Consider the following 27,988-nt stretch of genomic DNA (forward strand, 5'->3'; position numbering starts at 1 on the left):
CACTGCGCGGGGCCGGGGGGGGGGGGGCGCGGCAGGCGGCTCTCGGGCCGCCGCGGGACCGGGACCCCGGGCTGCAACGGGGAGCGACTCGCCGGCCGCCGGGTTGGGGTGGAGCCCAGCCGCGGCCCAGGTAACGCCTGGCCCGGACCCTGCGCCAAGCGCCCCAGGCGCGAGGCCAGCGAGGACGGAGTGATAGGGGGCGGCCGCGGGCTGACGGGCTGACAGAGTAGCGCAGGGACTTCCAGCGTGGCCTCTGCCTGCACCTGCAGGGCCGGAGCTCGCTACCCCGGGACCCGGAGCCAGAGCTGCTCCGCTCATCAGTCCGCCCGCTAGGTCCAAGTGTCCTAGTTTGGGGACCCCCTGGGAACTACAAGTCCCAGCGTGCCCTGCGCCCCGCACGTGACCCGATCGCCGCTCGACCCATCCCACCACCATCACCGGCGGGTTCCGGCTTCAGCGGGGGCACTGGCAGTAGGGGACGAGAGCTGAGGAGGTGCAGTAGTCCTTTGGTTTTGTAACGTCGGTCCCAAACATTTTACCAGCGCTCCTTGGGCCAGCCGCTGGGGAGCCAGAGCTTCCCTAGCCCAGCCCTAGAGCGGCTGCGTGTCCGGGGAACCGACCACTGCAAACCCAGCGCCGTTGTTACAGCTTTCAGGATGTCAGAACGCCGAGGGGTCCAGAGAGGGTCTGTGTCTTGCCCAGGGTCACACAGCTTCCGCTGCCTGAGGATCACTAAACTCGAATCGAGCTGGTGGGGTGGGGGCTTCGGGGCGGCAGTGTGGGCAGGATGGGGGTAGGAAGCTGGCCCTCTCAGTAGGGGAGAAATATAAGATGAAGGGAAAATGGGGAATTCGGTTGGACTCCTCTCCCTGGGTTTGCCAGGCGCCCGCACTCCTGCAGCCTCCGGTTTTCATCTCTGGACGATGTGATACTACCTGCTCCCACCTCTGCAGACCCTGGAAGTCACAGTGACCAGAAGTGCAGAGGGAAAGGAGTCAGAAAGGTGAGCCCTTTCCAACACCATACCCACAAAGCTCACACATTCAAGTGCAGACTCAGACTCAGAAAGTTGGGCGGGTACCGCGAAGATGCACACATAGAGCCACTATTGATTCACGGAGGTGCTCTCACCTCCGTTTTTACACCTGGCCAAACGGAGCCTCAAAGAGGTGGTGACTTCCTCAAGCCCGAGGACCTAATAAGAGGCAGAGCCATGTTCCAAGCCCAGAGAGGCTGGCTTCACAGGTATTTAACCATCAGTGTATGCCTGTCCTCCTCAGTAGCCTATAGTAGATGAATAACAGTGGTGCACACTAAGTGCTCAGTAAATGTCATCTGTCACTAGGGTCATTGTTCTGATTTTACAGGTAAGACTGAGGTGGAGAGAAGCCAAATAACTGATCCGAGTCAAAGCCAGAGCCCCAGATCCAGGAATACCTTTACAGACACCCCATCCTCCCCCCATGTCCACAAACACTTCTTTTTAGGGGAGCCAAAGCTTGGAGCTCAGATGCGAGGGCGATGTGTTCGGGCATGACCTGAGCAGAGAGGACTTGGCAGGGAGCCCATCAGTCCCCACCCTGGGTTGTGAGGCTCTGGGCTCAGATCTCTGATGCTCTGTGGTAGCTAGGAGGTCTACATCCTGAGCTGGCTCTACCAGGCTGTGCTGTGTGTCCCTGGGTGATCTCTCAATCTCTGTGTTCTGCAAACTACACCTGGGAAGGCTATTGGGCCCTGTGTCTGGAGGAGGATTTGAGGGGTCCTAGAAGAAAGGAGTGGGGTGCTTTCTGACCCTGAGGGAGGAATGGAAGCAGCCAGCTGTCCAAGCTCTTGGCTGGCGGGGGGAGGGGGTCCCTCCCCACTTCTTCCTGCCAAAGTGGAATCCCTCGCATCTCAAGAGGAGGCTTGGGGGTGGACGCTGGAAAGTAACATCCAGTGTTACACTAGGCACTAGGAGGCACTAGGATTTGAATCCTCTGCTGCTCATCCACCTTTGAGCCTCCATGGTCTACTCTTGCCTTTGGACATCTGTGCTTTTGACTGTTGAGCAACCTTTCCGGACTCTGCTTTGGCATTTGTATTGGTTCTGGTGTGAGATTAGAATGTGATCACAGGTTTGCCCCTTGATGGCTGAGGCATATCCCCTCACCCATTTCCTCATCTGCAAAACACTGGCACCTAGCTCTTAGGTCATTGGGAGGACCAGTGAAAAGACGACTAGGATGGGACTTGCTTAGACTGTGCAGGGGACCCTAGAACTCTAATTTCTCCACAGAACCTCACTGCAGATGCTTGGGTCAAGAGTGAGCCACTCCCACCTGTGGCTTCTGGAGCCCACTGGGCCACACTTCCCCAGATCTGAGGCAAGGAGAGGCACTTCCTGAGCCACTTTCCTCAGCTGTGAGATGAAAACACAACCTGTCTTCAAGCGGGCAGGGGTGGAGTTGGGTGGAGTGATGAGAATGAGGCACACAGGTGTGCAGGCCACATCACCACATTGGGATTCCAGAGCAGAGGACCTGGGGGTTAACCTGAGGGGAGATTTCACAGGAAAACAGACTCGTGGCTTCTCTGGAAAATCTGGTAAAATTGAGCCTCCTTCCCACTTCCTCCAGAGTGATTCTGCATGTGCCCGGGAAGGTATTTCAGATCAGGAGGAGATGTGTTACTGGCCTCTGGCTGTGGGGGATCCCTGAGGGGCTGTGAGGATTTGCTGAGGGCCTCTCAGGGGAGTAAGAGGGTCATCATGAGAGAAGACAGGGCAGGGTTTTCCTGGCCCTGTAGCATCAGAAGTAAGAGTCAAGCCCAGAGCCCCTTCCTTGGGCATCCACCACCCAGTGTGAGCCAGCCCCTGCTGGGGTGGGGGAGCAGCCCCATGGAGACAGCTAATGCTGTCATGATGCAATGTGGTAGCAGTCTTGCTGTGTAATAAGGAAGCCAAAGCAGCTGACTGCCGGAAGACAGGTCAGGGGGGTTCCGAGGAGGCAGTCTTTGAGCTGAACTTCAAAGGTTGAGCAGGATTTTGCCAGAGGTAAGGGGTGATGATGTTTTAAGTAGAATTGTATAGTCAGAGGTTTAGTAGCTTTAAAGTACATGACTTGATTGTGGGTGAATGCTCTCTCAGGGTGGAGTGGCCTCACTGTTCTCAGTGTGGCCTTGGGCAAATCATTTCACTCCTTAGGCCTCGGATCCTCACCCATAAAATAAGGCCTTCCAATGAAGACTGGATGGTAGTGCATTTAAAAATTCTGGATCCCCTTAGACCAGAGGGGATTATGGAGACATGCAGCAAAATGACTGACAGGGCTGTGTGCGAATTAAATGGTATGAAGTGAAGGTTAGGGTAGGTCTAGGCCTGAGTTCAGAGATGAGGGAGTTCAGTACAAAATGGAGACCCCAGAGCTTCCTGTAAGAGGTGGGATGAGAACAGAGCCCCGAGGACAGAGAAGAAGAATAGACTGATAGAAAGGAAGAGGGAGGGTATTTCAGGCAGGGAAGGTCAGCGGGTGCATCATCATGGTTGTGGGAGAAGGACTGGGGAGAGGTGAGCCTGAAAGGGTGGGGGAAGTTTGTTAATTATAGCCCAAAAGGCAGGCAGCAGGGAGCCATTGCAGGTTCTGTCCCTACAGAGGCAAGCAGGAGGGTGGTTTTAACAATGTAGCATCTTCCAATGAGGGAAAGATTTTCTAGTTGCTTTTACATAGAAAAATAAAAGGTTGGGAGGGATATAGGAGAAGGGAGAGTTGATGATAAGGAAGTGGGTTAGAGAAAGGTATCACCGTGTACTTTCCAATTCATTATCAAGCACGCCTAGTTTTAACTGATGGATAGAGTTTGGCAGGTAACATCTATAGTACTGCATCACGAACTTGATCTCCTGTGCTTAGACATCTGCAAACCACCCCTGGGTACCATCTTCGTTCTGTTGCTGGCTGCACATCCACAGTGCTGTAACAGATTGTTGCTGGTCTAAACAACACTTGGATAAGCATCTCTGTTCCCCAAACCTCCTTCTGGATTGTTTCCATTGGATACCTTTCCTGAAGGGAGATTTTCTGACTTTAAGGGAACTGATGTTTTAATGCCTTTTTTTAAAGTATGTTTTTTAAGTTGTTAATGTTTATTTTTGAGAGAGAGTGACAGAGAGAGAGAATGTGAGCAGGGGAGGGGCAGACAGAGAGGAAGACAGAATTTGAAGCAGGTTCCAGGCTCTGAGCTGTCAGCACAGAGCCTGACGTGGGGCTCGAACTCGGACTGTGAGATCGTGACCTGAGCTGAAGTCAGACGCTTAACCAACTGAGCCACCCAGGCGCCCCTGTTTTAATGCTTTACAAGATTTAAAACATACCTTTACAGTAATTTTCTTCACGATTTTCTATAGGCTATATTGTACATGTTTTTTTCTCTTTCTTTATTGTTATTTTTTCATCATGAAGAGTGTACTCTTTAACCCCCATACCCTATTTCACCCATCCTCCTCCCCAAATTGTACAGGGTTTTTTAAAAAGGGCAAATGTACACAAGCATATACAATAAAAAGTCTGTCCTCCTGACCCCATACTCTCTTCCAGTTTTCCCTGAGGACAGTTGTTAGTTCCTGTATATCCTTCCAAAAATATTCTATGGAGATATCATATATATCCAATTTCAGAAAAATTGATACATACTGTTACATTCTGTTCAGGAAATTGCTTTCAATTTTTATTTTTAAATTTGGGATTATGAAGTACACCAAAGAAGCATAGAAAATGACACCACCACACCTCCAGTAGGCCAACACAAAGGTTTAACAAATATTAACGTTTTGCACTGGCATCTTGTTTAGGGCTGTCTTGCAGGTGGCCCTATGTCAGTGCAGCCCCATGCAGAAGAGTCCAGTTATTGTTTATTGCACACATCATTCTTTTCGGCCTGTGCCCAGCTCTGGGATAGAGTATTACTGATTTTTATTCTTAAATAATCGATGTGGAGGCAATACCCTACTTTGTATAATGTCTGCCCCAGTATTATTAGGCAAAGGAGAACGAAGCTCGGTTTTGGTTTTAATTAAAATATCTGTTCAGCCACACTTCCTAGCTGTGTGACCTGGGGTGAGTGACGCCCCCCCCCCCCGCCTTGATTCTCTTTACCCCTCTGTAAAATGTCGTAGTCATCCCTCCGTCTCATCGCTGCTGGGAGAAGTACAGTGGAAAACTGAAGACTCCACTGGGCTTAGTTCCCCAATACCGTTAAAGCCCTCCGCTGGAGAGACTAAGCTCTCATAGCCACGCGCTGAAAGCACCCAGAGCTCCCAACTGCGGCTCAAGCTTCAAACTGTTCCCCGCCCCTTTCCCGGGCCACGCTGGGGGTGGGGCGGTTAAATGTCTCTGTGACGTCAGCGCAAGCAGGACCAATCGCCCTGCCTCACAGGCGTTAGTTCGTTTGCCTGGGTTGCCCGCTATTGGTCCATTGGGCAATCCAGGCCCTCCCAGCTTTTTAAAGCTGCCGCGTAGTATAAACAAGGAGATGTAGGGCGGCCAGGCCATGATGTCATCGCGGCGCGGTAGCTCTTGGGGCTGACGTCATCTCCGGGGAGGTTGCCGACCCAAGGCTGTTAGAGCCTTCCTAACCTACTCGGGCTGGCTTAAGAGGCCGCTCCTGCCCCGTCGAAGGTCAGTCCCATTGCACTTCAGTGTCTCAGGCGGCGCCCTGTCCCGGAAGAGAAGACCATGACACAGTAAGTCCGGGCTGCGGCTCTCCTAGCGGGACTCATTTCTCCGGCAGGGAAACTGAGCCTCAGAGGCGCGAATGGTTCGCGAGTTTGCATATCAAGTTCGAGTTGCAGCCGGTTGGCCTTGCCCAACCCGGGGTCTCCCATCTTTAGCTCAGGCCATGTGGCCCCGCCCCTTGCCTGTGGTGACTGCGGTCACTTTAAGTGCGAAGGTGGGGGCAAGAAGGAGGTTTTAAAGAAAAATCTGCCCTCAAGATGGCGTCCTATTAATCACGTGCCGAGTCGCCGCAAGTGATTGGCTCTCATGGCACCCGCGGGGCGGAGCTCTTGGCGGGGCTGCCGCGGGCAGCAGCCGGCTACTGTTTGCCGGAACCTCACGGCGCGCCCCCGCGAGCCCCCCTCCCGCCCGGCGCGCGACCCCGCCGCTTCGAATGTTGTGAATCAAATGTGGGGTTTGTTACATTCCGCTGCCGCCGCGGACAGTTCTTAAAGGGCCAGCGGCCCGCAGCTGCGCAAACCCGGCTGCGTCCTGCGCCGCCTCCCGCTCCCGGAGGGCCTGGGCTGAGGGAGGCAGACCGCGCGTGGGCCTCGCGAGGCAGACGCCGGCGGACCGACAACAAAGAAAGGGCCCCGGAAGGAGCTGTACTGCCCCCGGACCGGGGGGTGGGGAGGGGAGCACATTGTTCCGCAGGGCGGGGGCTCTTAAAGGGTCCAGGCAGCCCCCCTCCCCCCTGCCCAGCTTGGCCGTCCTAGATCGGGAACAAAGGAGCCAACGTGTGGCCTGGCGGCCGAAGGTGAGTAGGGGCCAGAGCCCCAACTCCCTATTTCCGCATCCCTGGAACTCCTTCCTCTCTTCCCTGGGGCTGGGGGCTGTGGTGTAGCTGGCTCTGCAGGGGTTAATCACGGGCGGTCCGGAGGGGGACGGCGAGACCTCTAGAATCAAGGAGGATTACCACCACCACCTCCCCCTCCCGCAACCTCCCAAGGCCAGGTCGAGTCTCCCTTCTCCGGAGACTGAGTGTTGCGGTTGGAGAGGAAGGAGCCGCCCCCTCCCCCTGCCACCGCCACTTCCTTTGTTGTTGCTTTTGTCTCACGCCGAGCACATGGTCCGGGATTCTCGGCTCTTAAAGTCACAGCGCGCTGGCCCCAACGCCGCAGTCTGGCCTCCCGCCCCCCCATGCCCTTCCGAGCACGGCACAAAGGAGTGAGAGGAGGACGTGGGAGACCCCTCTTCGGGCGGGTGTCTACATCTCGGGCCCCACTATCCCCGGGTAAGGGAGGCTGAGTAAGCTCCCCAGAGCCCCGCAACCCGCATCGAGTTCGCGTTGAGGAGGGGCCGGCCCCTCAGAACACTGGTTTCCCCTGCCCGCTAATGTGACCACCTGGTTTCTTTCGTCTTGTTTCTTCTGGCTTTATTTGGGCATTCTAAGAAGGGGAGATTTCCACCCCCATTTCACAGCTGTGACAACTGAGGCTCATGGAAGCAGAGATTTCCTTGATCAAGGTCATCTAGGGAACCTGGGCTGGCCAAGGACTCCTAGCCAGGAGCCTGATGGTCCTGCCCTCAGCTACCTCCAGGCAGCACATGTTGGGGAGCTCTGCTTGCCCACCAGGCAGTGGTGGCCTAGCCTGCCCCTTGGGGTGGAGGCGGCTTCTCATCCTGCCTGAGTCTCCTCGTGCTCTCAGAGGCTGGCTTTGCTTAACAGCAAAACAGCCCTTGTTCCTGCAAACATCACCCAGGGGCAAATGACTTGGCTGGGGCTCCCTAGACTAGGATTGGGATGGCTGTTTGGGGCCCTGGAAGTAGGGATTTGGCTACCTCCTGGGGGAGAGGGGTGGATGCAAAGTGTGGTTCCTGTTTCCAGGCAAGATTGGATTTAGGGATGGGACCCTCAAGACCCATTTGCCCAGACCTTAAGAGAGCACAGCACAGGACTGTGGAAAGGCAGAGGAATTGATGAGGGTGGTTACCTGGCCACCCTTGCTGTTTGACCTTGAGCAAGTTGATAGCTCCATCTCTGGGCCTCACTTGCGTCACCACAATAGTGTTAGTCATGGGTGCCTGAAACAGAAAACTCTTGAGATCCCCTTTAGGGACTGGAAAAAGAGACTTGGGATAAGGTGGTTATTGGGGATACTGATGCTAATGAGAGAGTCAGGAGTTGGGGGCCTAGAGGGCTAGCCAGGCAAGACTAGTTCTGTTTCTCTGGCTTTGTGAGCTAGAGTAAGTTACTTCCTTTCTCCATGTCTCAGTTTCCTCAACTGTGAAGTGGGTGTGTCCCCTCTGTACAACTTGTGTTCTTGGTAGGACTTCCAAGAACCAGGTGCCCCTCACTTGCCAGCTGGAGTTTTCCCCTAGGGAGGCACATTTCCCAGCTAGCACTTAGAGCGCTTGAAGTGGCATCTCATTTTTGCTTGTGAGCCAGAGTCAGCTAGGAGGTCAGCCTATCTTAATTTCTGATAGTGATCATTCACACCTGAGCTTTGCAAATCACCTCTGCCCTTGAGCAGTCCTTGCCAGTCCATTGGGAAGTGGTTATTGGGCTGTTCCTATTTTATAGGCGAAGGAGCTGAGGCTCAGAGAGGGGAAGCGATGTGTCCAAGACTCTGGCCAGAAGTTGGGGTATCATGTGTAAGAATGCAAGGGTTGATGCTTTCACCTTTGGCACCATCATCTACAGCTGGAGGCCCTTCTGTCTGCTGATCTGGTTTCTCAGCTCCTTGCCACTTACCTTTCCTGAGGAATGGGTGTTTTTGAAGGGGCTGGCCACAGAGAAGATTCCCATGTACCTGGGCCTCTGTGGCATCCACACCCCCCAGAGCTCAGCAGGGCAGCCTGGCACAAGAGGAACCATTCAAGCCACTGCCTGGATCATGTCCCAGTGCACTCACAACTCTGGCTGACAGGCCTTGGACCTCACCTCTCTGAGCCTCAGTGTCCTTATGAGGGTTGCTATGAGGACTCAAGATGACACATGCGAGGTGTCATAGTTATTATTGTTAATATTCCTCATCAGTAGGACTGTGGGCTCCCAGGATCTCTGAGGTCCATTAGAGCACAGGTTCCCAAACCTGGCTGTGTTGTAGAAACTGCTTGTGAATTTGATAGAAAATCTAGGTGTCCTTGTTCCCCAGCCTCCAAAGATTCTGATCCAGAAGGTCTGGAGTAGCCTAGGAGTTTATTGTTTCAGATATTTGGGGGGTTTACTCTGAGTCTCTCTTGGCCTTTGTTTGCTAGGCTGGATTGTCAGCAAGAATCAGGAAGGCTGTGTGTGTAAGGATGTGCCCTTGGCCCACACCAGGGGTTACAAACCTAGTTACCTATGGTGGGCAGGTAGGGAGTGGGCCTGGGGTGGCCTGGGGGGAAAGCTCATGCATGCTCTGAGTGAGGGCGCCAAGCAGAAATGAGGGCCTAATGGAACCAGATTGTCTCTTTTTTTTTTTTCCTTTCAGGGAAGGCCAGATTTTTATATAATCTCCCAATTGAAAAAAAATTTTTAATGTTTATTTTTGAGGGGTGGGGAGGGGCAGAGAAAGAGGGAGACACAGAATCCAAAGCAGGCTCCAGGCTCTGATCTGTCAGCACAAAGCCCAACATGGGGCTCGAACTCACTAACTGTGAGATCATGACTTCAGCCAAAGTTGGACACTTAACCGACTGAGCCACCCAGGCACCCCTGTAATCTCCCAATTTTTAATCATGGGCACCAACTTCATTGTTGGTAGACTGTGGCCTTGGACCTGTGTGATTGGCTTTCTAGTGTACATTTCCCAGATCAGTGCTGAACACAAGCTGGTCACTGGGCCCTGCCTGCCTTTCTGCCAAGTGCCAGAACTCAAGTTAGATGGGAGAAGTGTGAATTACAGCTCTTAACACTTCCTGGCTGTGGCCTTGGCCAGGCGCTGCCCTAGCAAGTGAAGAGCTTCCTCTGCAGGCTGGTTTTTTGCAATTTAGGGCCCAGGCTTGTAAAGCTTAGCACAGAGGAAATGTTCTTGCCACTGTTGGCAGGAAAAAACAAAATGTTGAGGGTGTTGTGTTGGTACACTGGCTCCCAAGCTGTGTCAGCAGGGAGGCAACACTGAAAGCTGGGTATCAGAGAACTCACCACAACCCTGGGTATCAGAGATGCATAGGAGTTTTGTCAGATGGAGAAGGGGTGGCTAGAGGGGACCTTCCTGTGGCAGGAACAGCAAAGGGCTGGTCCTATTTGATGCAGCCTTCGGCTTTGCAGGGCCTGATAGGTTCCAGCATTCTCTCTGCCAGGGCCTCATCCCAGTGTCTGGAGTAAATAAATTGTGGCCCTGCAGCTTATCCCACTTGGACCCCCAACTCCTACCAGAGAGGAGACCTGCCCCACCCCTTTCCCTCCCAACTTCCTCCTTTAGGTTCTCAGTTCCCCTTTTTTCTCAGCAAGCCCCACCTCCACTCGAGGGCTGTGTTATGCCCCCAGAGCAAGGGCTTGCTGTATGCCAGACCCACCCATCCACCAGTGGCCACTTCCTTCATCACCTCCTGTGAAGCCCTTGGGCTGGACCCCTCCCTGCTGGCAGCAGGGTGCAGTGAGAGGCTTGTGGCCAGCTCACCTCCCAGCTTTGAACACTTGGACAAGTCTCGTCCTCTCTGTGAGCCTCAGTCTTCTCTTTCTTGAAATGGAGCTGACAGTGCCTTCCTTAAAGAGTAAATAAAGTCACATGTGGGTAGACACTGCAGGAGCTGGTTATGGAAAGATAGAAAACTAACTTGAATTTGGAGCCCCTGAGGGCAGGAACCAGGTCAGAACCTCTTACCTGGCAATACTGGAAAGAGAAAGCCTGATTGGAATTGACCCTGAGCCACCCCAGTAGAAGGGAGGAAGCTGGAGTGCCCTCCCAGGAACCCCAGCTTCCTGGAGATTGAAGTTGTAGACCTCCACACCAGGACAAGGTGCCCTGGGAACCCTAGTGTGAGGGAACCATGCTGGCCAGCCCTCTGAACTCACCACAACTCTGAATGGGAACTTGACCCCATTTCATAGAGCAGGAAACTGAGGCCTGGGCTCCCTGTCCCTGATCTGTCATCCCTAAACCCCAGTGCCAAGAAGGCCAGACCCAGACAGAGTACACACTACACGTGGAGCACAGGGTGTGATGGGCATCTGTGGCCCCTGGAATTGGACTCCTGAGATTTGATTCTGTCTCTGCAGTCCCTAATGGGGCAAGTGACTGGACTTCTTTGTGCCTCAGTTTGTTTATCTGTTTGCCTCCTAGGGTTGTGAGCCCTGGCCCAGCCCCTCTACCCCTGTGCCACCCCTGATGCGACCATGGGCTCTGGCAGTGACTAGGTGGCCACCCTCTGCCCCTGTGGGTCAGCGGCAATTCTCTGTAGGACCCAGCAGTACCCCGGGCCAGCTCCGGGGAAGGTAGGAAGGAACCTCCTAGTCCTGCAGAGCCTAGAGCCCCTGGTGCTGGGGCTGTCAGCTTGGGTTGGGGAATAGGAGCTGGGAGGGTGGGGCATAGGGCCCTGAGCTTTCTTCCTTCCCCAGTGGGTAGTGACCTTGGCTTCTCTCCATGCTCTCTGAATGAGTGGCTCCCCTCAGTCCTACTGGGGCCTCCTCTCTGTGGTGCAGCCCCAGCCGCGAGGGCCCCCTGGCCAGCCTGCCTGCCCAGGATGAGCACTTACCCTCCCAGCAGCCACCGTCCCGACCACACCTCCCTGTAGAGGAGCACCGAGCCTCGGCTCCTGCCGGCAGGAGCCCCCGAATGCTGCACCCAGCCTCTCAACAGAGCCCGTTCATGGTTGATCTCCACGAGCAGGTAGGCAGAACACCCTTCACCTGTTTCCCCACCCTGCGGGCCCCTCCCCACCAGTCTCTAGCAAACCTGTCTGAGGACCAGAGATAGTGGAGCCCTGATTGCACTTTCCTTAACTCATTGCATGTTCAGTGAGGCATTATTAGCCCTGTTTTACAGGCTGGTAAATCAAGGCCCAGAGAAGGAAAGGGCCGCCTTTGGGACTACACAGTGGATGAGTGGTTGAGATGGAAGCCCCTCCCAGGTTTCCCAGAGGGTTCTCTCTGCCCTTTAGGGCTTGGGGCAGGGGGACAGCCAGGTCTGTACCTAGGTAGGACCCCACTAGAGAAGGGAAGGGAGCTGGTCCAGCAGGGTTTTCTCATTTAGGGGCAGCAGCATGGCCAGGTTTCCTCCCTACAGTTCTTGGGTTTTCTGTCCACCCACAGGTGCACCAGGGACCCGTCCCTCTGTCCTACACAGTCACCACAGTGACGACCCAAGGCTTCCCCTTGCCTACAGGCCAACACATCCCTGGCTGCAGTGCCCAGCAGCTCCCAGCATGCTCCGTGATGTTCAGCGGGCAGCACTACCCCCTCTGCTGCCTCCCACCCCCGGTGAGTGAGTGCTTTCACCTCCTTCCCCACTACTACCTGAAAGCCTCAGACACAGGCCAGCAGTAGAAGCAAGCCAAGTTTATGATAGCCATCAAGGCTATCAGAGCATCTGCCCAGTTCCAGGCCCCAACACTGTTCAGAAAAGCATGTGTGTGCTCATGTACAGTTAGCACCTGGGGTTTTAGGGACCTTCCTGCACCCCAGTACCTGGCTTTTGGTTTGGAATTGTTAACTAAGGGCCTTAAGAGTATAGTGTCCTGCCTAAGTGGCCTCTAGCAGGGATGGGATGGTCCATAGGGCTTCTGTGGGGACCTCTCAATGAATGGAATTGCTCCTGGTTCTCAGCACAAGCATAGCCCCAACCCAGAGCCTAGAAGAACATTCTACAGTACACCCCCCACACCCCCTCTCTTGGCAGCTGATCCAGGCGTGTACCATGCAGCAGCTCCCTGTGCCCTATCAGGCCTACCCCCACCTCATCTCCAGTGACCACTACATCCTGCACCCCCCACCGCCAGCTCCACACCCCCAGCCTGCCCACATGGCACCTCTTGGGCAGTTTGTATCGCTGCAGGCCCAGCATCCACGTATGGTGAGTCTGGGCGATGGGTTTGATGCTATAGGGCATGGTATGGGGGGCGGGGCTTCCCTTGTTGCTGACTCTGGCTGACCCACCCTTGCCTCTTCCAGCCCCTGCAGCGGCTTGACAATGATGTGGACCTTCGGGGGGACCAGCATCCCCTGGGGAGCTTTACCTACTCCACCTCTGCCCCAGGCCCAGCCCTGTCCCCATCTATGCCCCTGCACTACCTGCCCCATGATCCACTGCACCAGGAGCTGTCCTTTGGTGTGGTAAGTAGCACCCCCACCCAGACTCTAGGGCGATCAGGAGACAGGCCCACTGGTCTGATCTGCACCTGGCACCCCTCTCACAGCCATATTCCCACATGATGCCTCGGAGACTGAGCACCCAGAGATACCGCCTGCAACAGCCGCTGCCCCCGCCACCCCCACCGCCACCTCCGCCACCGTATTACCCCAGCTTCCTGCCCTACTTCCTGTAAGTACCAGCACATCTGCCCCAGAGCCCTGGTGCTCTGGTCTCCTGGGGCCTCCAGTTGTTGGACCCAAACATAGCCCTAGGAGGTACCCAGGACCTCTGAAGCCATCTGGCATTCCCACCAAACCACACATACTCTCAGCACCCACCAGCTGGGTTCCTTGCTCTCCTATAATGTCCTGGGACAAACACTGGAGCCCTGGTGTGAATGGTGCAGAGCTCTGGGCTTTGTTTCACGGAGGGAGTCGGGAGCAGCTCTGCACCCCCTACACCTACTGACCTTGACCCTGGGTCCCCCACACCTGTCTCCCCTAGCTCGATGCTGCCAATGTCACCAACAGCAATGGGGCCCACCATCAGCCTGGATCTCGACGTGGATGATGTGGAGATGGAGAACTATGAGGTCCCGTGGAGCACTGTCCTGGGAGGTAGGAGCTTGGGGGACCTCTGGCCTTGAGCACTAATGACCCTACCCTCCTGTCTGTATCCAGGCCCTCCTGAATCTGGCAGAGCGGCTAGGAGATGCGAAGCCCCGAGGCCTCACCAAAGCGGACATCGAGCAGCTCCCATCGTACCGCTTTAACCCAGACAGCCATCAGTCAGAGCAGACACTGTGAGTACTGTGCCCCTGTCTCCTCCAGGGGGACCCCTTCCTCCAGGGGACTTTGTGCTATGTAGTGAGCCTCCCTCTGCTGTTAGTGTGGAAGTAACACTCAGTGCCCTCCTTCTAGATGTGTTGTCTGCTTCAGTGACTTCGAGGCACGGCAGCTGCTCCGAGTCCTCCCCTGCAACCACGAGTTCCACACCAAGTGTGTCGATAAGTGGTTAAAGGTAACGCAGCCCAGGCCAGATCCTGGGTATTCCTCATGTGGTGAGGGAGGTGGGTGGACCTTGGAGGGTTTCCCCCTTTATCCTTGTCATCACCAGAAGTTGAGGCTCTGTTCAGGGGTCAAGTCCCAGAAGTAGAATAGACCCAGCTGAGGTGGGGGACAGGCAAGAGTGGAGCCTGATGTGTGCCTGCTCCCCCAGGCCAACCGGACGTGTCCCATTTGCCGGGCCGACGCCTCCGAGGTGCCCAGGGAGGCTGAGTGAGGCCCACAGCTGCCCAGGATAACCCTGCCCGAAGCTCTGGAAGCTCGGGTTGGGGGGACCTGGGGAGGACGGGGAGGGAGTGGCTCAGGCCTGCCCCGTCATTCCCGCCTGCATCTCCAGAGCTGGTGCCAGGGTCAGCCCCGAGAGAAGCCCCTGCAATAAGCCCCTGCATTTGCCAAGCTCCAAAGACTCCTGCCCCGATATGCCTGCCAGTCTGCCCACCACGGAGCTGCCTGAGTGTCTCTAACTCAGTCTCCCTCCTGTTTGCCCTCAAGTCCGTCTCCTTTACCTGCCAGCCCTGGGAGCCAGGAGTCCATCCCCCACCCCAGTGCAGCTGGGGGAGATCCTCAGCCCCAGGGTGGGCAAAGGGAGCTCCATCCTGGGTTGCCTGGTCTCTTGCACTGAAATGGTGTGCCATCTGACTGGGTGGCACTGACAGGTGTGTGGACAGATGGTGGCATGAGGCCATTTCCTGAGCGCCCCAGGCCTGGGTCCTCCTGCCTTGACCCCAGACAGATTCAGGCAGCCAGCCCCACGCAGGCTGCTGTGAGGGGTGGGTCTGGCTCCCTCAAGGACTGTCACCCCAGTCACAACATTCCAGCCCCACCCCCAGGCTGGAGGGCATCAGAGCCAGCCTCCTGAGCAGGTGGGAGACAGGCTCTGAGCTGAGGTGGCATGTATCTTGAGGGGGCCTGGGCCATGCAGGGGAGAGTGACCTCCTGTGTTCCTCATGGCCACCCCTCCCTGGCATTGATGGGGGCCAGACCCATGCCCAATCTCCCCTTTCTGTTGTTTTGCATGAACGTGAGGAGCAGTTTTTATTTATTCATTTGGCCCAAAATCGCGTGTAGGATTTGGGGGTGTGGATTTTTAAACAATTTATTTTCTTTTGGTTTAATGGGGGGATACAGGGACCAACCAGGACCAAGTGCCCAGGGGGCCGGGAATGGTCTGGTGGTGCCGCCTGGTCTGCATGCATGCGTGCGGCTGGGGCTGGGCTGGGCGGCTGGCGGTCACGGGTGGGGTTGGGGGGTGGTCTGTGCTCAGCTGATAACTGCCATGCACTGTACTGCACACGTCCCCAGAGCCTACCGGGACCGTACGCTTTTCAGGGCATTTCTCCCTCCAGCCAGGGCCCATCTCCCATCTGACTGGGCAAGTCTCCTCCTAGGAAGTCCCAGGAGGACAGGGACCAGGGAGGGCGTGGATCCCACCTCCAGGGGCCCCCTCCCAGCCTGAGCCCTGCCCTCCAAGGTCTGGAGGAGGCCCCCTGTAGGGTCTGGCTGAGCTCCCACCTTCTCCCTCCCTGGTCCCGTTCCTTTCCTGTCCTACCCCTAGCTGGGGTTGCTGCCCCTGAACGAACCGCGTGTGGGGCCGGCACATCCTAGCAGGCAGCCCCTGGCGCCTGCTGCCTCAGGGATGCTCCAACCACCCTCGTTCTCCCCGCAGCGGCCCTGGCTCCCTGCGTCCCCTCAGCCTGCCATGGGGCCCCATCAGCCTGGCCCCACCCCCGTGAAGAACCCAAAGTCTTACTGTATATAACTCCAGGTGACGTTTCTATATTTATAGCAGTGTTGAAACCCCACGTGTTTTACACAGAGAACCACCCTCTCCAAACCCCCCCTCCCTTTCCCACCCCAACAAAAGGTTTTCAGAATCCTTAAGGTTCCTGGGGCAGGCGGAAACAGGCTCTCGGATTGTGTGTCGGCTGCAGCAATGATTCCAACGAGCAGCTATGGGGGGGAACACAACATTAAAAAAAAAAAAAATCATTAAAAAAAGATTTATAAACAATTATTTAGGATGTTTGTGATTTGCCGACCTTGCTATAGATGCCATGTTACCAATGATTTCCTGTGGTGGGGGCTTGTCATTGTTTACTCTTTTATTTAACAACTTCTGGCCTAGGCATGACAGTGGGCACCATCCCCCAGCCCTGGCTGGGCCCAGCACCTGTGTTCTGTGTTAGAAAGGTTTTATATATATATATATATATATATATATACACACACACACACATATATATATATATATATATGTATATATATACACACATATATATAAAAATATATGTAATTGGGGGGGCCCTGTTCCTTGCACATTTTACAGTTACCTCATTTTTCCCATGTATGTATTTGAGAAAATGCTAATATATAGAGAAAAAAATGGTTCTTAAAGCTTAAATGTGTGGTTTTTTCCATTCCATTGGATTCACATTGGTTTGTAGCATTTAACATAACTAGTATGTTGTATTATATATATGTGTATACTGATTGAAATTTTTAACAGATTTGTACTTTTTTTAAAATGAAAGTTGCTAGTTCTGCTTGACCAAGTAGTGCAATCATTATTTTTTTTAATATTGTTGCTGATTTCAGAGGGATATTCACTAATAAATGTATGATGTATATCAAGTATTGCCCAAGCTGCCTTTGGCTATCTGTGTTCTTTTGGTGGGAAGTGGGGGTAATAATGTCGGTCTGAGAGTGGGTAGGGGATAGGGATAAGGTGGGCAGAAAAGACTATTCTGTGCTGTGGCACCTTGGTACCTCCTGATCAAGAAGGTCTGCCAAGCCAGGTTAGTGATGACATTGTGGGCCATCTGCTTCACACTCAAATTAGGCAGGATTCTGTTGACAAGTGGCAGAATTCCATCTAACTGGTTAAGGCACTTGTTGGTCTGTCATTTAAATTTTGGAGGTAGGTTCTGCCTCAAGCATGACTGAATCGGGCTCAGGCATAGTATAAGGAACCAAGACCTCCCCTCATTTTACAAGTTTGTTTTGAAGGAGCTGTTTCTGTGTGGTAGTTCTTGGTAGCTCTAGCTCCATTTCTTCTAGTTTAGCATAATTCCAGGGGAAAACCATTTTCCCCAAAAAATTCTAATGGGATTTCTGGGATGGAGTCATTAGACGCAACTTGAATTATGAGTGCATCCCTGAGCCATTCGCTACCGTCTCAGGGAGCTACAACAGCATGATTGGCCTGGCTTGCATTACATACTCTCCCACCCACAGGCCCTACTCGGACTACGTGGACTTGAGTCCCTCATCCTCAGGCTCAGTGGGGACAAGGGGCTTGAGAACCACCCAAGAGACCAGGTTGGTAATGCAGTTGCATTCCTCTTACCCATGATGGTGTATGGTGCTGCAGGGTTATCAGCTGACTTGTTAGCATGTCAAAGCAACATGGTCTGGAGCAGGAACAGTGGGCTGGGGTCAGGAGACCCAGGATCTGGTATCTGTGTGATGCCACTATCTGTAGCCTTGGTCAGGTCACTTTCCTTTCAGCTTCTGGATCATCTGCAAAATAAGGGACAATCAATTCAGTGGTTCCCTATGTCCGTTTCAGAAAATGTGCTATGGGAGTGTGTGTGTGTGTGTGTGTGTGTGGCGGGGGGGTTGGTTAAGAAGGGCTCTGTGGTTAAATAAGTTTGGGAAATTCCGCACTAAAGGGTAACAGGAGCCTATATTGCAGGGCTTCTCTGAGCCTTGGCTATGCTGATGTGTTATAAGCTTCTAGGAAGTACTTCCTATGAGCAGTACTTCCTACATTTAGCTTGTTTGGCTATGGGCAATGTTCAAGTTGCATTTGCTGGAGTACACTGGGAAGTGCTGGACTAGACCAGTGGTAGCAATAGCAACTGAGTTCCCAGGGCCCTAGTCTGAAGTCTAGGGAAGTTGCTAGACTTTTTTTCAATATTTCAAAAAACCTGTGGGGGAAAAAATAAAAACATGAACTTACCAGTTGATGCAAAAAAAATCAAAACAAAAAAATACACCAAAATTCAACAGTTATCATGATAAAAAAAAAACAACAACTCAGCAAGCTAGAAATAGAGGGTGACTTCAATGGGATAAATAGCATCTACAAAAAACCCAACAGCTAACCATATGTAATGGTGTGAAAGACTAGGTGCTTCCCCCTTGAGGTCAGGACTAGGCAAGGTTATCCACTCTTCACTACTTGTATTCAACATCATACAGAAAGTCCTAGCCAGCACACTGAGATATGGCAAGAAAAAGGAAATAATATTAAGCCTACAGATTGAAAAGAAAATTGTCCCTGTTTGGAGATTTGACAACCTATAAATTATCAAGATCTCATGGAGATTTTAAAAATCCCAAGGAATATACAAAAAAACTAGAAATGAATTCATCAAGTCCTAGATTACAAGATGAATATACAAAAATTATATTCTACATAGTAGCAGTGAACACATGAAAATCAAAATTTGAAACACAATGGTACTATATAATCACTCAAGAGATATGAAACATATACATCTAACAAAACGTGTTATGAGATTTATATGTTGAAAATTACAAAACACTAGATGAAAGAAATCAAAGATCTACATAGAGAAACATGTCATGTTCTTGGATTAGAAGACTTGGCAGTAGGAAGGATACTATTTCTTCCCATATTAACCTGTGAGTTTAATGCAATTCCTATCAAAATTCTGGCAGTTTGTTTTGAGATAGACATTCTTACTTCAACATGCATATGAAAAGGCAAAGAAATAAGTAGCAAAGACAACCTTGAAAAAACAAGAATAAAGTGAGAAGAATCACTCTACCTGATTTGAAGGTTACTGAAGAGCCACATTAAAACAACATGGTAGAGGGATAAACAAGTAGATCAATGGGACAGAATAAAGATCCCTGGAACAGACCCTGTACAAGTATGACCAACTAATTTTTGAGCATTCAACGAAGGATAGTCTTTTCAACAAATACTACTGGAATAGCTGAACATCCATAAAAAGTAAAAAAGAATCTTGCCTTAAGTCACAACACAAAAATGAACTGAAAATGGATCATTGATTTAAAGGTAAAACAAAGCTAGAAAACTTTTAGAAGAAAACAAGTGAAAATCTTCACTACGACCTAGGGCTTGGTGAAGAGATCTTAGATATGACACCAAAAGCAATACATGAAAGGGGGGGAAAAATGATAAATTGGACTTGACCAGAAATTAAATGCTTAATTTACAAGTAACATATCTGAAAAATGACTCATGTCAGATATATAAAGAACTTTTAAAACTCAAGACAATCCAATTAGAACATGGGCAAAAGACATGAAAGGACACATTGAACAAAGGATATTTCATTTGTTCAACATCATAAGCTATTAGGGAAATGCAAATTCAACTACAATAAGATCATTACACACCTGTAAAAAAAATAATAAATAGTGACAATATCAAATTCTGGTAAGGATGCAGGGACATTGGATTTCTCATACATTGCTCTCATACAGCCACTCTGGAATACAGTTTGGCAAGTTTTTTTTTTTTTAACATTTATTTTGACACAATCTATCATAAGTAAATAGAGGTTCCACTCTGCCACAGATGCATCTGTGAAGAGTCCTGTGCCATTCAACTGATGATCATCTAAATAGTGTCCCATCTTTTTATCTCAGTCACAGCACATACCTTCCATGTTATTTCTGTCCATTAATTGCTTCCAAACCCAGATGACCAATATAGTTCCTTATCCCTTAAGAAAGCTCAACATGATTGGTTCAGGCATTCCAGGATTTGCACCCCCCTTAAATTGCAGGTAAATCATGAGAGGAATAACACTCCAGTGGGTGGCAAATTGGCTACCCTTGAAGGGCTATGCAGCCCCTGCTTGGCCTCTTTGCTCAGCTTCACCATGGCAACAGCCTGGCAGTTTCCTATAAAACTAAACTTACTTACTAAATGACCCAGCACTCCTGGGCATTTATCCCAGAAAAATGAAAACATGTCCACACAAAAGCACATACACAAATGTTCACAGCTGCTTTCTTCGTAATAGGGGAACAACTTAAATATCCTTCAATGAGCAAATGGTTGAATTATGACCCATCCAGATCATGGAATACTACTTAGCAATAAAAGAAAGAAACTCAGGGTGCCTGGCTGGCTCAGTTGGTGGAGCTTGTGACTCTTGATCTCAAGGTCATGAGTTCAAGCCCCACATTGGGCGTAGAGCTCACTTAAGAAAAGAAACAAACTATTGATACATGCAACAACTTGGATGGATCTCAAGGGAATTATACTGAGTGAAAAAAAGCCAATCACTAAGGTGACATATCTATCCATTTTTATAACATTATCAAAATGACAACATTAGAGAGATGGAGAATAGATTAGTGGTTGCCGGGGTTAGGGATGGTGGAATAAGGGTGTGTGTGTCTCACTTATAAAAGAGTAGCAGGGGTAAGATCTTTGTGGTAATGCAACAAAGATTGCTTCTTGATTATGGTGTGGTTACATGAATTTATACAAATGATAAAACTGGCAACTGCCCCCCCCCCACACACACACATGCACAAATATGTATATGTAAAACTGGTGAAATCTGTGGATATTACCAATGTCAGTTTGCTGGTTTATATAAGAGGTTATCATTGAGGGAAACTAAGGGTTAAATAAGACCTTTTTGTAATAGTTTTACAACTTCCCATAAATCTATATTTATTTCAAAATAAAAAGTAAAAAAAAAAGCCTGTGGGAAATGGATAAATTAGGACATTATGAATCAGATTAAAATCCTATCATTTTTGCACTACACATAGAAAATCCTAAAGACTCTACCAAAAACTACTAAAAATAATAAAAGAATTAAGTGACAGGATACAAAATTAACACCCAGAAATTGGTGGCGTTCCTATACGCTAATAATGAAGTAGAAGAAAGAGAAATTATGAAAACAATGCTATTTACAATTGTACCAAAAAGAACAAAATACCTAGGAATAAACTTAACCAAAGAGGTGAAAGAACTATCTCTGAAAACTATAAAACACAAATGAAAGAAATTGAAGATGACAAAAACAAATGGATTGGAAGAATATTATTAAAATTCCCATATTACCCAAAGTAATTTACAGATTCAATGCAATCCCTATCAAAATACCAACAACAGTTTTCTTTTTTTAACATTCTTTTTTTAATTTTTTAATTTTATTTTAATGTTTATTTATTTTTGAGAGAGAGAGGCAGAGACAGAGGGAGACACAGAATCCAAAACAGGCTCCAGGCTCTGAGCTGTCAGAACAGAGCCCGACGCGGGGCTCACACTCACAAAACTGAGATCATGACCTGAGCCAAAGTCGGACGCCCAACTGACTGAGCCACCCAGGTGCCCCTTCTTCTTTTTTTTTTTTTTTTTTTTTTTGTATTTTAAGAGAGTGAGAGAGTGAGCAGGGAGAGGGGAAGAGGGAGAGAGAAAGAATCTTAAACATGGGACTGGATCCCTCAACCCTGGGATCATGACCTGAGCTGAAATCAATAGTCGGACACTAAACCAACTGAGCCACCCAGGTGCCCCACCAACAGTACTTAAAAAAACAAAACAAAAAACTAGAACAAATATTACTAAAATTTGTATGGAACCACAGAAGGCCCTGGATAGCCAAAGCAATCTTGAGAAGGAAGAACAAAGCTGGAGATATCACAAGTCCAGATTTCAAGATATAGTACAAAGCTGTAGTAATGAAAACATTATAGTGCTGGCACAAAAATAGACACATATTTTTCTCAGTGGAACAGAAGACCCCAGAAATAAACCCACAATTATATAGTCAATTAATCTATGACAAAGGAGGCAAGAACATACAATAGGGAAAAGACAGTCTCTTTAATAAATGGACAAACTGGACAGCTACATGCAAAAGAATGAAGTTAGACCACTTTCTAACACCATGTACAAAAATAAACTTGAAGTGGATTCAAGAACTAAATATGAAACCTAAAACCACAGGGACACCTGGGTGGCTCAGTTGGTTGAGTGTCTGACTTTGACTCAGGTCATGATCTCACAGCTTGTGGGTTCAAGACCCACATCAGGCTCTGTGCTGACAGCTCAGAGCCCGGAGCCTGTTCCAGATTCTGTGTCTCCGTCTTTTTCTGACCCTCCCCCCCACCCCACCCCCATGCTCTCTCTGTCTCTGTCTCTCCCTCTCAAAAATAAACATTAAAAAAAAGTTTTTTTAAAATACATAAAACAAAAGAAACCTAAAACCATAAAAAGCTAGAAGAGGAAACAGGCAGTAATTTTTCTGACATCAGCCATAGCAACAGTTTTTTAGATGTCTCCTGAGGCAAGGGAAATCGAAGCAAAAATAAACTATTGAGACCACATCAAAATAAAAAGCTTTTGTCCAGCAAAGGAAACCATCAACAAAATAAAAAGACAACCTACTGAATGGGAGAAGATATTTACAAATGATATATCTGATAAGGGGTTAACATCTAAAATATATAAACAACTTATTCAACTCATCACAACAGCAACAACAATAAAACTGAGTAAAAAATGGGCAGAGGACCTGAATAGACATTTTTCCAAAGACGACCTACAGATGACCAACAAACACATGAAAAGATGCTTAACATCACTAATCATCAAGGAAATGCGAATCAAAACTACAATGAAGTATCACCTTACACCAGTTAGAAAGGCTAAAATCAAAATGACAAGAAACTAGTGTTGGCAAGAATGTGGAGAAAAAGGAACTGTTGGTGGGAATGTAAACTGGTACAGCCACCGTGGGAAACAATATGGATGGACCTAGAGGGTATCAGACTGAGTGAAATAAGTCAGACTGAGAAAGACAAATACCATAGGATTCCGCTCATAAATAGAATCTAAAAAAATGTATTAAAAATTATTAAAAAGCAGACCTATAAATACAGAGAACAAATTGATGGTTGCCATAGGAGGAGGCGGGGGGGGGTGGTTCAGCAAAATGGGTAAAGGGAAGAGGGAGATACAGTCTTCCAGTTATGCAATGAATAAGTCACAGGAATAACAGGCACAGCATACAGAATACAGTGAATGATATTGTAATAGCAATGTAATGGAACAAGTGGTAGCTACATTTGTAGTGAACATAGCATAATGTATAAACTTGTCAAATCACTAAGTTGTACACCTGAAACTAATGTAACATTATACTCAAACAAAAAGGAAATTAAAAAAATTAAAAATCCTATCGTCTTGGAGCACCTGGTTGGTTCAGTTGGTAGAGCATTCGACTCATGATTTCGGGGTTGTGAGTTCAAGCCCCATGTTGGGTGTAGAGCTTAAAGAACAAATAAATAAAATATTTTTAAAAATCCTATCCTCTTTGGGTTATAGTTTTGTTATTTGAAGGTGTGGCAACAGGTGGCGGGGCAGTAGGGTGGTAGGAGGTCATTCTGGTTTCCTCCCTTGTATCAAAAGCTCTGCCTGCCAGCAACTACAGCTATGCCTGGCCCATGGTAGCCATTCTTTGAAGAGTGAATGAATTGGCAGTAAAATGCATCTTTACTTTAATAATAGTTGGTAAAACTGGCAACATCCCTCCAAGGGGTACATGCCACAAGTCCTTGGAGGGAAGAAGGTGGAGCTCCAGGACCAGATGCTTTCTCACCACTTTGGCCTTGGCCTCAGTACCTCAGAATCCTTTGAGCTCAGCCTGTATACTGATGGGAAAAACGTCCTTCTCTGGGTACAGAGTGGGTAACAGCCTAGATACTGTATAAGGGAAGTTTAACTGCCACAGAGTCCTCAGCACCTTGTATGGTGCTTCCCATCTTGTTTGTGCTAAATAAAGTCATTCAACAAAACTGGCTGAGTGTTTCTGCCCAAAGCCACAAACTGTTCTAGGCAATGACTGGGAACTCCAGTGAATGAGACCAAGTTCCTGCCTCCAGGAAGCTGGCATTCCAGAAGGAGAGCTAGACAATATACAAGTAAACAGTAACTTCAAATTAGGGGCGCCTGGGTGGCTCAGTCAATTGAGTGTCTGATTTCAGGTTAGGTCATGATCTTGCAGTTCATGACTTCAAGCCCCACACTGGGCTCTGTGCTGACAGCTCAGAGCCTGGAGCCTGCTTCAGTTTCTGTGTCTCCCTCTCTGCCCCTCCCCTGCTTGCACTCTGTCTCTCTCTCGTTCTCTCACAAAAATTATTTTAAAATTTTAAATTCAAATTATCACAAGGGTCATGAAGAATACAGGGGCAGGGGCACCCTGACATAGGGGTGGTCTCCCAGGGGAGGTGATGTTGAGATGAGACCTGAATGATGAACAGGAGCTAGTCAGGAGAAAAGCTTTCCAGAAGGAGGGAACAGAATGTGCAGAAGCTCAGAGGCAGGAGTTTGGGCAAGAACACAGGATGAAGCTGAGGAGATGAAGTTGAAGAGAAGGGCAGGGGCCAGGTCCCAGAGGGCCTTATAAACCACAGTGTTTCATTTGTTCCTCAGCTCCGAGTTGAGGTATATATTATCTTTGGTTTCCAAATGAAGAAGCTGTGGCTCAGAGAGGCCCCAGTCTAAGTCCCAGGCCCAAGTAGAAAGTGGGAGAATCAGGATAGCCTGGTAGTCTTTCCACTCTGCATTCTCCAAGTCAGAGAACCCACTTCTGAAAAATCCTAACAGAGGCCTCCTTCAGCCTGTTTTCCCCTGCCACCTTACAACTTCCTGGATGCAACAGGAGATGGAAGCCCTCTGTCCCTCACACGGGTTCTTGGGAATGACAGCCGCAGAAGAGTCTTGGGTTTTTGTTTTATGAACGGGGAGACTGAAGTCAGACTGATTTCAGCCCTGAAGATAAACCTCCTTTGTCATTTCACTGGAAGATGGGTGATGACAAAGACATTGAGGTTCCATGTTTGTCTTTCCCTCCTCTCACCTGTCTTCTCCAGCTTCCCTATGACATGGGTTGGAAGCAGTAGAACCATTATCCCAATCTAATCTCACTCTCAGCCTCTGCGTGTCCCTCCTTCCTTCTAGCCACCCCCAGTTTCTCATGGTTTACCCAACATGCCATTTTCACCCCTGTGTTGTGCATGCTGTTTCCTCTGCCTAGAAGACTATTCACATTTCATTAAGTGCCCACCATGCTGCCGAGTTACCCCTCATGGGATCCTTCTTCTGATTTCTTTACTGTAAAACTGTTATTACTTCCTTCATAGTTCCTGCTGAAGAACCCGAGACTCAGATAGGGGAGAGGACTTTCCAGAGATTCCGGAGAGTTGGGATCAAGCCCAGGTCCAGCTCCCCCTGCAGCCCTTGCCCTTGAGCCACACTATGTTGTCTCAAATGCTTGAACTCCTCTCCTCCTGGTAAGCATGCTCCTTTTCCAAAGCCCAGTTTGAATGTCCCATCCTCAAGTGAGCTTCCCCAGATCCCTCCCTCAAGTCAGAGAAGAACACACTTCTACTCTGCTTCCTCAGCACACCATGCAGACAGCTTTCCCCATATGCCTCACCTGTTACAATCAATCTGGTTGGCTGCCCATGTCTCTGCTTCACTAGACCAAAAGTCATCACATACGCCAAATGCCCAGATCCTAGCAAAAGGGCAAGGACACAGTAGGCATCAGTGAGGGTTATCTGAACAGGTGATTGAATAAGTGAAAAAATGAGCTGCTTGGAGGGAAAGCATATGGGAAGTTGACCCCAATCCCAGGGCCCAGATGATTACACAGGCCTTGCCCTCTCTTTCCAGTGTCCAGCATAGTGAATTAACTGTTATCTCTCCCATTTCCAATTATTTTTCTGCACGGTGATACTTTGAACCACCACCACCCTGGCCTCCACAGTTCTGACAAGCTGGGGCAAACCTGTCAGCCTCCGCTGTTATTTCAACCTCAGATAAAGTCTCTGACAGAGAAGTGCATGCTGGGAAAGCCCTCCTAACGACAGAGGGCTCACTGCTGTTCAGTGCTAAACACAATGGCAGGTTGCTCAGCCAGAAATTAACCACATCTGCTGAGGGTGAATGGATTTATTTTAGCAAATGTATAAACATTTTATGTGATTTTAACCCAAGTATATCCGGGGGGGAAAGCTGGAAGCAACTATGCCAAAATATTAATCTTAATAATTTTGGGTGATGGGACTACGAATAAGGGTTATTTTCTTCTTTATGCTTTTCTGCAATTTTTCAAAAGAAAAGGCTTTCCCCAATCTACTTGCCAATTATGTTTCTCCATCCCAAAGGTGGAAGTCCCAACATCCCATGGATGTCCTCTACCTCTAACAACACCTTTTCACCAACCCACCCTTTCTGAAACCTAGACCTCACCCTTTCTAAGATTTGGCTTTCAGTTCTGGGACCTACCACATAGTCTTTCAACACATCAGTTTTTTTGGGTTTTTTCCCCCCTTAAATTAGCTACAGTGGGTTTCCTGTTTGTTACCTGCAAGTAAAGATCTCTAATATAGGCACCAAAAGATAAGAGCTATGTGAGAAGATCCAGGGGTGTGCAGTTTCTATGTGTCTAAATTGATTTATATCTACACTCCTTGACATGCCAGCACCTGTGTTATAATAAGCCAGAGTGTTATAAATATGATTCTGGAAGACCAGAATCACATGGCATAGGCACTTGGTAGGCTGGCAATCAGAGGAGTTTGAGAAATTGACAGCTTATCTTCTAAACCATTTATCTTGAGTGTTAGTTGTGTTAGTACAGCTTTAGGCAGGAAGTGCATTGGTGTGTTTAGGGAACAATCAAGAGATCTGTGTGGTTAATTAGTATGACCATGCAGGGGAACAGAAAAACAAAGCTGTAAAGAGGCCCCAGAGTTGAAGTCCCCAACTTCTAGGCTGAAGAGCTGGACTTTCATCTGGGACAAAGGGGGTGCAGAGAGATTCTGAATGCCTGCATGTGCCCTCTGTTTTCAGAAAGAAAACTGGCAGCAGTGAAGAAAATAGACTGGCGACAGGTCCTGGCTTTTCATATCTACTCCCACTGTATATTCTGGTCTCAATCTCATATGGACTCTCTGTTTTCCCAGAAAACCACCTAAGTCTTCCTATAGTCTAGTCTGCACTCTTTAAAACAGCTCTTTCAAATCAAAAGTCTTCTTAGACCTCTGACCCCACCATCTCCCCACAATCTAACAAAGAGTTACCGTCACATGTGGACATTTTCAACTTCTGCCTTCAAATCTACAAATGCACTTTCTGCTCCCATCCTTCCTCTTAAGGCCAACCTTTCCACCATCCCAGGGACATCTTTCTCTGTTATCCTTTCTCTATGCACCTTCAACATTTTTCTCTAAAATCTCACTGCTTTTAACACTTACACATAATGAAGTCTCTCCTATGTTAAATAACCTTTCCTCATTCATAACGCTTCTCTGGCTTGTCCTATTTCCTCCAATACCTTGCACTGACACATTTCATGAGAGCTGCCTACATTCCATCTTTCCACTTCATTTCCCATTCGTTACTTCTGCCTTCTGACACTGTACTCTACTGAAATAGCACCCGTGAAGGTCACCAGGGACTGTTTTGTTCCTAAAATGCTGTTGTCAGAAATCTGGACACTCCATCACCCTCCGTATCTAATCAGCCTTCAGGCCCTCCTTGGTTATTGTGCCTTCTACATACTTCTCATTCCCATCATTAACGCTTCTCTATCCCCACACCATTCCTAATCCAAGACTCCATCATATCACCTCTTAGTCTTGCCCCATCCCATCCAATCTCCCCAAAGTGACAGAATCAGCTTTCTGAAACCCAAATCTGATGTGTCTCCCTTGCTTAAAGCCCCTCAATGGCCCTCAAGATAAAGTATGATTCCCTAACCTAATTCACATAATCTGACCCCCAGGTACCAGGTGGGGAACTTTTCTATTTACAAAGATCTTGTAAGACACCAATGAACATGGCAATTAGGAGGTTGCAGTTGACTGTAAGAGATGGTCAGTGGGGATGGAAGTTCAATCAACAGGAGGTTAAGGACGTGGA

The 27,988-nt window shown here is 49.3% G+C and overlaps 1 protein-coding gene, 1 long non-coding RNA gene and 1 pseudogene across 13 annotated transcripts; 1 reads left to right on the plus strand and 2 right to left on the minus strand.

The window, feature by feature from the left end:
* RNF44 (ring finger protein 44) lies at positions 1-16,670 on the plus strand. 12 transcript variants are annotated; one of them, XM_027035101.2, is made up of 12 exons: positions 1-130; positions 883-1,003; positions 10,958-11,109; positions 11,287-11,503; positions 11,926-12,093; positions 12,512-12,685; positions 12,784-12,945; positions 13,029-13,153; positions 13,469-13,556; positions 13,645-13,766; positions 13,885-13,984; positions 15,695-16,670. In XM_027035101.2, the coding sequence occupies exons 3-12, from the start codon at positions 11,003-11,005 to the stop codon at positions 15,785-15,787; spliced, it is 1,356 nt and encodes a 451-aa protein (XP_026890902.1). In that variant the 5' UTR covers positions 1-130; positions 883-1,003; positions 10,958-11,002; the 3' UTR covers positions 15,788-16,670. The 12 variants fall into 12 exon arrangements, with proteins under 12 accessions (XP_026890902.1, XP_053082165.1, XP_026890873.2 ...); XM_053226190.1 differs by having other exon boundaries at positions 40-685; XM_027035072.2 differs by having other exon boundaries at positions 42-685; positions 11,317-11,503.
* On the minus strand, positions 16,519-27,958 carry LOC113592877 (uncharacterized). The gene is made up of 2 exons (XR_008300247.1): positions 25,497-27,958; positions 16,519-17,547 (listed from the first exon to the last, which is right to left on the minus strand). It is a non-coding gene; the product is annotated as an uncharacterized LOC113592877 (long non-coding RNA).
* On the minus strand, positions 18,865-22,170 carry LOC128316398 (mitochondrial import receptor subunit TOM7 homolog; annotated as a pseudogene).
* Positions 27,959-27,988: the final 30 nt, after the last annotated feature.

Source organism: Acinonyx jubatus, chromosome A1 (assembly GCF_027475565.1).
Source record: "Acinonyx jubatus isolate Ajub_Pintada_27869175 chromosome A1, VMU_Ajub_asm_v1.0, whole genome shotgun sequence".
Classification (NCBI taxonomy): Eukaryota; Metazoa; Chordata; class Mammalia; order Carnivora; family Felidae; genus Acinonyx; species Acinonyx jubatus.

What these genes read in the sequence shown, in the direction of transcription:
- RNF44 (XM_053226190.1), top strand. Translation starts at nt 657, where the DNA reads ATGTCAGAACGCCGAGGGGTCCAGAGAGG. An exon ending in TGGTTGATCTCCACGAGCAG is followed by an intron (nt 11,504 to 11,925) that starts GTAGGCAGAACA and finishes GTCCACCCACAG; the next exon opens with GTGCACCAGGGACCCGTCCC. An exon ending in TCTGCTGCCTCCCACCCCCG is followed by an intron (nt 12,094 to 12,511) that starts GTGAGTGAGTGC and finishes CTCTCTTGGCAG; the next exon opens with CTGATCCAGGCGTGTACCAT.